This window comes from Fukomys damarensis, unplaced genomic scaffold (genome assembly GCF_012274545.1).
Source record: "Fukomys damarensis isolate Sample0158 unplaced genomic scaffold, DMR_v1.0_HiC HiC_scaffold_2, whole genome shotgun sequence".
NCBI classification, from domain to species: domain Eukaryota; kingdom Metazoa; phylum Chordata; class Mammalia; order Rodentia; family Bathyergidae; genus Fukomys; species Fukomys damarensis.
Genome location: NW_022900914.1, coordinates 35503641 through 35516758, shown reverse-complemented (window position 1 = coordinate 35516758; position 13118 = coordinate 35503641). Strand labels below are relative to the sequence as shown.

The 13118-nt window shown below is 32.8% G+C and overlaps 1 protein-coding gene across 3 annotated transcripts in view; it reads left to right on the top strand.

Annotated features, from left to right (window-relative positions):
* Nucleotides 1-13118, top strand: part of Fancl (FA complementation group L) — a 56223-nt gene that overhangs the window by 19365 nt on the left and 23740 nt on the right. For all 3 annotated transcript variants that reach the window (XM_010615885.2, XM_010615886.2, XM_010615883.2), the window contains one exon: nt 11342-11438. In XM_010615885.2, the coding sequence (XP_010614187.1) occupies nt 11342-11438 (97 nt within the window). The remainder of the gene's footprint in view (nt 1-11341; nt 11439-13118) is intronic.

Here is a 13118-nt window from a genome sequence, read left to right as displayed (position 1 = left end):
AAAAAAAAAAAAAAAAAAAAAATTAAAAATTAAAAATTGATCAGCAAAGCTAAATTTAATTGGGAAAAATGACATTTTTTTGTACCCTGTAAGATGTTATCTTCATATATGTTTTCACTGAACTTATAATATTGTAAATGTTACTAAATTTTCCAAGTTTGAAAAATGATGCTGAGATATTTTGTAAAAGAGACTAGAATTGCAGTATTTTAGAAATGTGTTTAAAGCATTTTTTCTTCTTCCTCTTCCTCCTTTTTTCTTCCTCTTGGTCTTCTTCCTCCTCCTCCTCTTCTATTACTATTTTTTAAGGTATTTCCTGATTTGGTCTTTGATAGCTAACTTAAAAGAACTAGAAAATCAAATAGCATTTAAAAATAGGGAACATTAGGGCTGGGGATTTAGCTCTGCGGTTTGGTGGCCTGCTTTGCAAGCAAAAGGACCCGAGTTCAATCCCCGGTACCAAAAATAAGTTATTATAGTAAAAGGCACATTGTCATCAATCCTCCAGAGGAAACTGCCTTTTGCTTCAAACACTTATCCCATCATTCTTGCCACGTCCAGAAGCAGTCTGGAAGTCTTTTCCCAAGTCTCTTCAGTTACGCTGTTGTGACTGTCCGTGTCCTACATTGATTCAAGATGCTTACTTTTCATGTCATTTTGACTTTTGGAAAAAAAGTTGGATATTCTATAGTTCCAAATCCACTGAATAAGGTGAATGAGGACATGCCATAAAGTTTCTATTTGACAAAAATTGTTGTAAACCTTTTGAATTGATTCAGGTCATTGAGGCAACCACACAGTACAACTAAACACAGGAGAGAGGACTTCCAGAACTACTTCAGAAAGTAGCAAGAATGATGAGATAAATGTGTTCGAAGCAAGGAGAGTATTTTAAAGGAGATTAATGCCAGTGTGTCTTATTATAATAAAGTCTTTAAAAATTTGAATACATCATATTTTTTGATTAGCACTTTCATGTTTCCCAAATTGTATCTTACAAATGAACACCATTATTTTGGTCTCTTATATAATTGCTTGAGGTTCTCACTAACTTGTATTAAGGGATCTCCAATGAAACAGCCCCATGATTTTATGTTTAGAGTTCTTCCATTTTATGATATATCTACATATTTATGAGAGACCATGAAGGAAATTTTCTCCCATTTCAGATGTTAAAAGTATCATGCTTGCTGTGAATATCTGATTTTTTATTTAATGACTAATGTGAATTCTATAATTTTTTAAACTCTCTGTGAGGTGGCCCCAAGAAGCTTAGTGTCACATTTTCCTGATTGCTTTGAACTCACATATGTTGCTTTTTATTTTATTTTATTTTATTGCTTTTTCTTTTTCTTAAAATCTCATCTGTGCTCAATATAGTAACTATTTGTTCTTCCAAAAGAAACTGGTGAAGGAAGACAAAATGAGGGAAGTGGCTTAATTTGGAGACATTTTAGTTAATGTGCCTTTGATCACTATCTCCCATTGGCTCTTCTTTTATATTTGTCTTTGGTTATTCACACTGTCATGCTATGCCTACTTATCTTGGGTTGAGTTTTGGAAAATGTGCATAAAAACATTTAGAGCCTCCCGATAATGCCATTTCTTCATAGAAGGTTTACCTTTCTCTTTCCTAAGAAGATGGTGTGGGGCAGATTGCCGTGGGACAGTGAGTTCAGAATGGATTGTTGTTTTCAAGACTCAGCTGCCTCTGTTCCCCTCAGTCTTCATTTTCCAGCAAGAACAAGATGTATTCATGAGAATTTTTCCTTTGATGAATCCTCCTCTCTAACCTGAGCCTCTCCACAAAATCAGTTTTCTTCTCAATTAGAGACGTTTGTGTGTGTTGGTACTGGGGATAAAATTTAGGGGCTACTAAAATACATCCTTAACCCTTTTTAAAATTTTGAGACAGGGTCCTGCTAATTTGCCACTGTAGACCTCAAACTTGGAATCTTCCTCCCTCAGCCTCCTAAGCAGCTAGGATTGCAGGTATGCACTACATGCCTGGCTGGAGTCCAGGCCTTATCTACCTCTTGTTTGCATTGCTGTTTAGAGTAGCCCTTCAAAGTTTCTCACTGCAGGTCCTGGTTTTCAGCTCTTTTTCCCTAACCCTGGCTAAGATCTTTGAGATATTTATTCTTTTGGATTTTGTCCTATTTGTGAGCTCTAAATTCTTTCTAATCAAGCTTTCTAGAGGATTAAGAACTTTCTGAATATTCTCTTTTGTTTTTTAGTGGCTTTCTATCCTCTTATTCTTTGAACTTTAAGGATTTATGAGATGTTTGAGGGAAAATTGGCAGAATTTTATATCATGTTCTTTGGATTTACTGTATTTTGACCTTTTGTTTGTTATTTTTGCCTCTACTCTCAGGAGATTGCCAAAATGCTGCTAGTTTCTGTTTGTTTGTTTTTTGCCCACTTCATAGCAGCTCTCTATCTAGGCCCTTTGCCCAGATCCTTCTTTTGCTTTGTGCCCAGAATTGATAAATATGCTAAGGAAAAAATGACATCAGAGTATTGGCTTAACTCTCTCCTATTTCGCCTTTCTTTACAACTTTGGCCCTTCATGTCCTGGTTGCCTTAGCAATTCTTTGATGCCTTTAACTTTTTGTTTTCTTTTTCTTTTTTTTCAGACTACTTTAGTCATGGATAGTAGAATTGTTGGTTGGTAGCAAGCAACACATTTTAGTCAAAAAGAGATGTTATATATAAATTAAGTGTACTGTGAGGATTTTAAGGATTAACGATTATTCATAGAATCATACTCTTATTTGTTTAATGAACTGTTTTCAAGTAGGATTTGGGATGAATGTAGCCCTTTTAGTAAAATCAAGCCTAACAATTGGGAGAGATAAGATTTGACCCACTTATTTGGATGAAGATTGATGAAATAGAGAAAAATCAATTTATTTTCTGATGGTTAAAATTCAAGATTTTAGTATTTAGAGGATAGCTGGGGATGTTGGAAGGGTTTGGCAAGGGGACAGGAAATATTCCAGTGTTATTTCTGTTATATTGATAGTTTAGGGCAATTTACAAAATAGATCTGACATGGTTGTAACAAGTCTAATAATGAAATTGGTTGAAGCATTGAGAATGTGAGGTACTTTTGAATCAATTATTTTTTTACCCTGCTATTATTTATTTAGCATGTGAATATACCACTACTGGGCAAGTGAAGATACATAGGCAAGATTTAAGAATCCTTGTGGAACATCCAGTGAAAGAGTCAGAATTTAAGTAGATGATCACAGTAGTATTTAATTATACTATGATAAGTACTATAGAGTATAATTATAGGATTGCTTGAGAGCCGTTAGTAACAAAGTTATGAGAAATAGAACATTCATAAAATATTTTATGGAATTTTTAAAGAGATAAATAGAAAGTGGTGACTTTTGCTTTGCCCATGGTTCTAATGTGAGAAAAAAGAAAACAAATTTCTGACTTGGACAATAGATGAATGTCAACATTCAGGATATCAGTGCCTCCACTCTCTGTCACTACAGTATAATTGCTTAACTCCTATAAGTATAAGACTGCCTTTTATGAAGTTTCTGTTGTGTGCCCCTGATTGTACTAACCACTGTTTTATATTCTTATTTAATTCTCGGAACAAATTTCATCATGTTTTTATCCCCAACTTTGTATATTGAATGAGTTACATAGACAAGGTTGCCTACCTAACACCATGTAGGCATACTGTGTGAATGATTTCTCTGGTGTGGAGCCTTTAATAAAGGTTCTTCTGGTAGATGGAGATAGTCGCACACTGAGGGTGAAGCTAATAACAACTGTCTCACCTTGAGTGAAATTGCCATTCTCAAAATTACCTCTTCCTCAGAGATAGTTTCAAATTCTGTTGCTTACATTATAAAATATTTTAATTATAGTGACTACTATGGATGAATAACTTAGAATATAGCTATTGTTACTTAACCCTTTGTTTTGTATTATTTACAAATAAGGAATGTGTTAGTAGAATATAAGTTGTCTGCATGGATTGTGAGATGCCAAAGAATAAGGTTCTCATCAGCATATATCCAATGACATGTGGTAAAGTAAGAAAATTTATTAGTTTAATTTTTGTAATTTAATTCTTAAATCACATCTGGTCCACTAACAGATTGATAAAATTAGATTTGAGGCTTGGCAGAGTTAAAGCTGAGACCTTAACTGTGCTGTCCCATACTAGATTCGTTTTGAGGCCCTACTTAAGTAGCTAGTTAGTTTCACTATTTAAAATACCCTTTGAAATGATACATAATAATGGTTTGCATGACAAATTGATTTAAATGGATTTTTCAGAATCTTAATGATTCTAGACCATGTCAAATGTCTGCATTTCCCTTACATTCTAAATAATAACTTTAGAGATGTTTTCACTGTAATCATAAAATCTTTCCAATTTTAGTATATGTGCTGCCAAAGCGAGCACTGTAATCATAAAATCTGATAATAGAAGAAAAATCTTTTAGGTAACGTAGAACTTGCTGTGTTTTTAAATTACATACTCATCAATTCCAATAATCCAGTAGGATCAGACATTATAAAGATTTAATTTGAAAGAGAAGAATAAATATCTCAAATGTGATAGAAGTTTTCTTTATTCACATACATTCTTATAGAAGTGACATTGAGAATTTGTTGTTAACCTTAGGTTTGGTTGCCTTCACTGTAATTTTAATACTTGAACATCAATTCCAACATTCTCAAAATAGCAGCTTCTCTAAAAGGTAAGGTGTAGTTCTGGGTTGTTTTGGGTGTTACACTGGTTCACAAAGGTAAGTGATGGTGAAAGTCATTAGTGGGTTTCTGTTAACTTCTGCTTACGTTGTTTCACAGAGTAGCTTATTAAAACACACAATTAAAAAGAGCTCTTTGAATTTAACAGGATTTTCTTTTTGGTATCAAGAACATCACAGAGTTCAAAGCACCAAATACTTGTGCTTTAAAATTGGGCTGATCATACATCCCACTTTACCTGGGAGAGCTTAATTTATGCCTTTTATCCTGATCTCTTTCAGTGTCAAGTGTCCCAGTTTGGAAGACATTCAGTCACTTTACTTATAAGATATATTTAATAATCATGTGCCTAGATAATTCAGAGATTATGTGGTTCTAGCAAATGTGCCTTGTACTTTTTAGACAGCATATTATTTATCATTTAAAGTGAGTATAGTTCAAATACTTGGCCTTTTAAGTTTATCTGGGGAAAGAGCTAAGTTGTATTAAATTTGATATGCTACTGAAAGATTGTCAACATGTATTAAGTTTAAAAATTTTATTAAGCATATTATCTTGGAAACTGATGATTTTTTTATAATTCCTAATATATTTCAAAGACTTGTTGGGGGAAATAGAGAAATACATGCTTATTTACATTAATTCTAGTAATTAAACCACAGCTTTAATTCTACTTTATTATCTGAGTAACTTGGGGCAAGTAAATTAACCTCTCTGAGCCGTATGTTTATTTTATTTATTTATTTTGCCATATTTTATTTTAAAAATAAAGTTAGCAGTGCTAATAATAAAGATCAAAAATATTTTTCACATGGTTCTTATGTTGAACAGTAGAATAACAACAAATGTCAGACTGTGCCTGAGTTTTTGGGTAGTCTTTTAATTACAATCAATAATCGTTTTATAACCCATAAGAACATAGGTATTAATAGATATGATTGTCATTCTAAAATGTCTTTACAAATGGGTGATTTTTTTCCCCCATGCATATGTCCAAAGTATTGAATAACTAAAAATTATATGTCGTGAATTGGTAATACTTTATAGTACTTAAATAGAATTTCCATTCTGCTGTTTTTAAAACTGACATGTAAATCAGTTAATAATGAAGTAGTCTGACGTGACTTCTGTGTGTTCATATATTCATATAACATTGGTGCATATACAGAAATATAAAACTTTCATAATCCTTACCAACAAAAAAGCTGATTTAATTGGCAATCTAGAACTTATATAAAAAGGAGTAGTGTGCACTTAAAGAAAAGTGAAATGTTTTGGCTCTGTAAATTGAGAAAGTTCTTGGAGGAGTTAGGATAAACTGCAGAAATGAGGAAAGCCTTATAAAGAAAGGAGAGGATGGTGGAGGCAGGGTTACAGTCAAGAAAATGTACAATTCATTTTTGGACCTAGGAGTAGATCAGTTGAAGTATCTTGACTGCATGACTAATAATTCTGTAATGAAGGTGATGGGGATTCATTGAATATTTTTCAGCAAGGTGTTAATAGGCATTTAGGAAGACTAAATCTAGACACAGAAGGCAGGATGGACTAGTGTACAGAAAAGAAAGGAAGTAAAGACATCCATTAGGGAGATTGTTTGGAGCAATCTGGGAAGGAAGTAATTACTGCTTAAACTTGAGGGTGGTGGTAAAAATGGAGCCTTTGATGCTTTGTTAAAATATGAAGGTCTCAGACTGCCCTTTGATGCCTTCTGCCTTTTGATGTTATTACCACTTAAATACAGGAAAGAAAGACTAACTGAAGCTGTTGGTCAAAATAAGTACAGTATTTCAAAAGGTATAAAACACATTTCTTCTGCATACTGATAATCATTCAGCTGTTAACAGACAAGAACAATGAAGGCTCCCTGAAGCTTATGTATTAATATCCATTTCAAATGTTTAAAAAACTTAACTCTCAAATTTAGTACCTTTGCATGCAGACTTACAAAGAAATGTATCAAATGATAAATACAAAAGGGTATGTTAAAAGTAAAATATTTTATTCTGTATGTATGTATACATGCATGCATGTGAGGGTATGGAAAATTGAACCAGGGGAGTCACATGATCTGTATCTCCAGCCCTTTATATTTTTGTTTATTTTGAGATAGAATCTGCTAAGTCGTACAGGCTGGGCTCAAAGTTGTCATCCTCCTGTTTCAGCCTTCCAGAGCACTGGGATTGTAGGCAAATGCCACCATGCCTGGTTTATATTTATGTTCTTATGTTTTATTAGTTTTAGAATATACCCAGCTAAATGATAATTCCTTCTCAATATAAATTTTGAAAGTGATTTTGTGGGCATTTCCTAGCATTTTATGTTTAATAACTAAAAATTTAAGATTTCATTTATGAAAATTTCCTAAATTTATTATTTAAGCAAGTAATTTATATTTCATTTAAACGAATAAAAATTATTTTTTCCTATTGTTTGATACCCTCCATTTGAACAATAAGGCAGAACATCTGAAATGGACTTTCTTAGAAAAAATTGACTTTATATCATCTGTAAGATTTATCACCTGGTTAGTTTACTTTTTAACCTTAATATCAAAACTAGGATATTCTTTCCTATCTTGTATAGATACAAATATGCTGTATTAGAGCACAGGCTCACCTGGTAGTTGCAAAGAGAACCCCAGAATCCTTAGTAGTTCAAACAAGATAGAATTTTATTTGTCACATATTTAACAGGTTAGAGTTAGGCAAATGGCTAACAGTGGATTGGTGTCTCTATTCTAGATCTTTCAAGAAACCAGGTTTCTTGTCTTTTAGTCATGCATCGTGTTTTAATTGTTCAGCTTTGTAAACTGTAGCCACATATGGCTATTGACATTTACACTTAAATTAATTTTAAATAAAAAATTCCCTGTTCATACTAGCCATATTTTAAGTCCTCAGTAATCTGGTGGCTACTGTTTTGCACAACACAAATGATCCCTTCATTATCACAGAAAGTTCTGTTGGTCAGGGCTGTGCTACTTTGTTCTTGCCTTCATGGTCTTTGATGGCTCACAGTGTCCTAAGTTCTAGTCTGTGAGAGGCAAGGATGAAAGGAAAAGAGACAGGAAAGTACAGTTTTGTTGTAAATGAGTCAAAATTCTGCTTGCAGCCATCTGGTTAAAATTTAGTTACATTCAGCATCTCACTGGAAGGGAAGCTAAAGAGTTAACAGCTATTTATGTGGATGTACCCTGCTTTGTATTGTAATAATTGGGTTTGGATGGGAACAGGAATTCTATTACCAGATAGAAGGTGAGAACAAACAGCAGAGGATAACTGGTCATATGTACAGAAGGTATTAATATCACAGTAATGTTTCTTCCCACCTGAAAAATAAGGGAGCTAGGGATTAATATGAGTGAAATGTTTCTTTTCTTTCTCCACCCTTCCACTTCATTTGCTCCCCTCCCTTCCCCCCTTTCCTTTCTCTCTTCCCTCACTTCCTTTCTCCTCTCCCTGCCTTTGCCTTCACCCTCTTATCCCCTCCCCTCCTCTCTCTCTCTCTTTTTGTATTGGGGATTAGATCCAGGGACTCTGTGCTGAGCTACTTGTTCATCTTTTTCCAATTTGTATTTTGAGACAGGTTTTCTCTGAGGCTGGATTGCCTAGGCTTGACTCAAACTTGAGGTCCTCTTGCCTTAGCCTCCCAGATAGATGCTGCAATTACACGTGTACCACCAAGCCTGGCTATTTCTTAATTTTGATCGTACTGAGATTAACCTGAAATTATATATTTTTTACTTCTTCATTTTAATTATAGTATTTCTTAAGGTTTAACAGAAATTAACCCTATGGCCATTTTGACTTAAAGGCTATATTTTTTAGCATGGCACTTTTTATATTGTAAAGTGTTATCTCTATGTGTTAAACTTTGGAATTGTGGTAATCTTATGTTTGCAAACAAAAAAACTAAAGCTTTTATTTCTGATTTGTAGATGTTCAGTAATGATTTTTGACATTCTGAAGTAGCAGTGAAGTACAAGAAGAACTAGTTAGTGGTTTAGTTTTTCTTCTTTTACCAACTTCTTTCACAACTGCCCCCTCTCTTTCTCACTCTCCTCAATCCCACACAGTTATAAACTATTTAGGAATTACAGTGAAAAGCCTGTGGCCTTTTTTCATATGGTTTTCTACCCCAAGTCTTATTATTCTTTGAGACTCTTTGATGTGTTCGTGTTTATAACTTCCATATTCTAAATAATGTGTAACTCAATATTTCTGAATTTATCAATTTTAGGAATTGTATACTGGTTACAATAATGAAAAAGGATTTAATCCATATAGGACCTCTCTTCCCTTATTTATTTTTCTGTTACCTTTAATATCATTTTTTTTTTTTAATTGGTACCGGGATCAAACTCAGGACCTTGCACTTGCGAAGAAGGTGTCAGAACCACTAAGCTAAATCCGTGGTCCATCTTTTAATACCTTTTAACTCATGTCCTCTCTATTAAAATATATCTCTTGGCTCTCAAATTAGCAATTAAAATTGTATTGTTATGGTACTAATCTTTACTTCTGATCCCTTTCCATTTTCTATTTTCTAGTTTTTGTCATCTTTCTTTTAAAATTCTAATGGCCAAGTATACTTAGTTCTGTAACTACAATTCTTTTAGCTTTTTTTGGCTCTTGCTGGATTCTAAAAATTATAATTAGTAAACAGTTTAAGTTTTTATGATTATGTAAATATTTTTCACTGCAAAGTTAATGGTAGTACATTTACAATTTTCTTATAGCTTTATTGTTTACAACTTAAGTTAAAATTTAAAAATTTTCTCTTCTCATTTTGGTTTCTACATTATAAAAACAATCCCCATAATCTCCAGTGTATCAATCATACTGTATTTTCTACATTTTGCCTTTTTGCCAGCTGTTACCATTCTGGAGCCCTCTTTTTCTTCTAATCTATTTTGGTAGGCAGTGCTTTTGAAATTACTTTACATTTTCATAGAAGTTGTTAAAATTTTGTTTTAATTAGTGCTGTTCTTTTTTGTTTTTTTCTTAACTGGATTTATACTTTAGAAATTTTCTTTATTTCTAATTAAATTTTTTAGTCAATCTAAAGTGTAGAATTTTTCATTGTCACATGTTCATTTATCTGAACTTTAGAGTGATAAGTTAAAACATGTGATAAAGACTCTTAATGAAATTATTGGAAAATAAAAATTTTAAGATATTAAGGTAGCTTAAAAAGTAGGGCTTTGGGCTTGGGATTTAGCTCAGTAGTTCCGCTGCCTGCCTCACAAGCACAAGGACCCGAGTTCGATAGCTGGTACCAAAAAAAAAAAATAGGGATTAACCGTAGTCCTTTATTTTTATGTAAATAAACATTTTTTTCTAGACTAATTTTACTTACTAATTATAATAAAACTTCCATATGTGGATACCGTTTTATTTTTGTTTTTAGATGATACTGTGGGTTGAATGCAGACCATTGTACATGCTAGGCAGACAGACATAGTACCATTGGAGCTATATTCCCAGCCCTGTTTTATTTTACTTTTTATTACATTATTGAATATATGTATCTTTTTCTGATGTAGATCCGTGTTTCTTTACAGTGTTCCACAACTTCCTTGCCCAGCATTTATTGAAACTGGCCTATTATACTTGGTTAATAACTAAATGACAAAAGTGGTGTTTAAAAAAAAATCACCTAGATAGGAAGGCTATATCAGTTCTGACCATCAGTTTAGGTGATTAGTTGCTCAATACTCTTAGACTACTTTTTATCTTTACAAGAGAATGGTACCGTAAAAATGTCAAAAAAAAAAAAATCCACATGCCCAGTTCACTAGTAAATACACTGCTAAATTTGAACCATTTTGGCGGTAGCTTATGATACACAGGGGACCATATTTTTACAGAATGATGTATTTTAAAGGATATTGGTTTCTGTTGTAGAAAATTCATGCGTTTAGAGCAACTTAAAGCCAAAACAATTGTGCTGTGTCGTATGTTTAAAATATTAGTCATCTTGAATACATGCCTAGGTTAAATGTCAGAAGCTATATATTGTGCAAAAAGAAAATTTATTGTTAGGAGACTAGGCTGTACCTGTGCTTATACAGCATTTTCCTTAGAGGATCGATTTGAGTATTTGAACTAATATCAGCCAGATTTTTGTACAGTAACATTATTGATAATAAAGGAGGAGTTCATCGAGGAGAAAAACAAATAAAGGAAGCATAAAAGTCTCATATTGTGTGAAACTACAGAAATGGATCATGAGTTTGACAGGAAGTTTAATGTGTACATAAGTAGAGGCTGACAGAAACATGCTGTGTGTGCCAAAGGTTCCAGTGATGGAAAACCGAAACATAGTGCTCACTGACCACAGCATGAGTCTTGACACACATTGTAAATAATCCAGAGATCTATGACTGCATTAAGCACTAGACTGGTGTATTAACAGCAGTAAATCTATAGCAGCAGAGAGGGATGGCATGCAGAAATTCCTCTTATTAATTTTTGTAGTGTATTAATAAGAATATAGGAAACATTTTTATTTCAAATCCTGCCATTTCCAACTTTCCTTCAACAGCCTACCTTAGTGTGATTATTTTTAATTTTCTTCTACTCACCAGAATTGTGTATGTGGATGCTTGCTTCAGTACCATCAAGTTAAAAGCAGAAGATGCTTCTGGTAGAGAGCATCTAATCACTGTCAAGTTGAAGGCAAAGGTATGTGCCTTGTTGAACTGTTATTCTGTGCAAGAAATACTTTGAGAAATTAAACTTTTGAATGTTTTCAAAGTTAGGGTGCTAGTTATTCTAAAAGTACCAATATAATGCTTTAAAAACTTATTTTCAAAGCCTTAAAGAATTTATTCACCAGGTTTCCAAAAATCTAGGTATAATTTTATGTCACTGTTTCAGTCCAAATTTTATGCACATGTAGACTTTATAATAAACAAATATTACAAATAAGATCAAACAGCCTCAAAGTGCTATAATACTATTTTTGTAAAATCTTTTGCAGGAAAAAGTGGATGATGCTTTTATCCGAGTAAAGATCTCTTAAAGTCTTTTTGCCCTCAACTCTTTTTAGGAATTACTATTGTAGGTCTTATTCTGACTCCCCCACTTTATATATATATATATATTGCAAGAATTCACAAAGGTTGTACTGAATTATTCACTATATTGGCAGAAAACATCTTTTTATCTTAAATTTTTAGTTCTAAATTAGGAATTTTAATAAATAAGTAAAGTAAGGTCAACATATTAATAATTTCCTTAGTAATCACTGGGATAACATTAGAATTTGAAGAAAACCAGCACATCCAACTTTTTTTTATTGTTCCTAGTAGTCATCAATCAATTCTATTTCAGAAGATTGTAGTGATGAAAAGATCAATTGTGTTTGTCCTTTTTAAAAATGTGTCTGGCATTTAAGCTTTCCACAAGAGAAAATTAATATATAAAGCTGTACTGGGTGACACAGGAAAGTTGATATCTCATAGTGGCTCTGTATCAGACAGGTTGAGAAATGACTCAATCTCTTCACACACACAGAATGTTTAGGTATAATTGTAAGGACCATATATGATAAATGTTGAAAAAATTAGCTGCATATTTGTAAAAGAAGTTAGATGGTTATTTTTAAAATATTTTATTTTCCTTTTGAGTTCTTAAATGTTGCCTTTTTTAAAAAATATAGGAGAAATCTGCTTTTGTCCTTTGACCTTCTGAAAGGTCACATACTTGCCAATGGCAAGGATTCTGTCATTTCCTTCATAGCACTATTTGTTTATATTTTGCACATTGATAAAAGTTGTTTTACTACTATGAAGAACAAAATGAAAGCTTTTACATCTTGTTCTCATTTTTACAAGCTCTTGTACTTGCTAAGGAGATAATGCTTTAAATAAATGCTGCCTTTACACTTAAAATATTTTGTTTTCTTAACTTTGCTTATTTTTATTTACATAATACTTGCATATTGTACATATGCTCACTGTGGTAAAATATTTTATTGTTAATTTGATTTGATGAGACTTACTTCATTTATTGATGATATTGAACGAAGAATGAAGATATGCTCAGTAATATGTACTGTTCTTTAGGCTTTTTTCTCCTACACCTCTTCAAGGTAGTTGAGATGATTCTTTTAATATTTCCTTAAAAATATGTGCCAGTGTGAGTTTTGCAACTTCTATATTTATGAACCACTATTGTGGACACACTGGAGAAAGAAGAAACTTTGAGCTGGGAAAGAATTAGGGGAAAATTGTTTATAAAGAATAGATGAGGGGCCAGGGAGTTAGCTCAGTGGTTCTGTTCTGCGGCCTGCCTCACAAACACAAGGACCCAAGTTTGATCCCTGGTACCAAAAAAAAAAAAAAAAAAAAAAAAAAATTA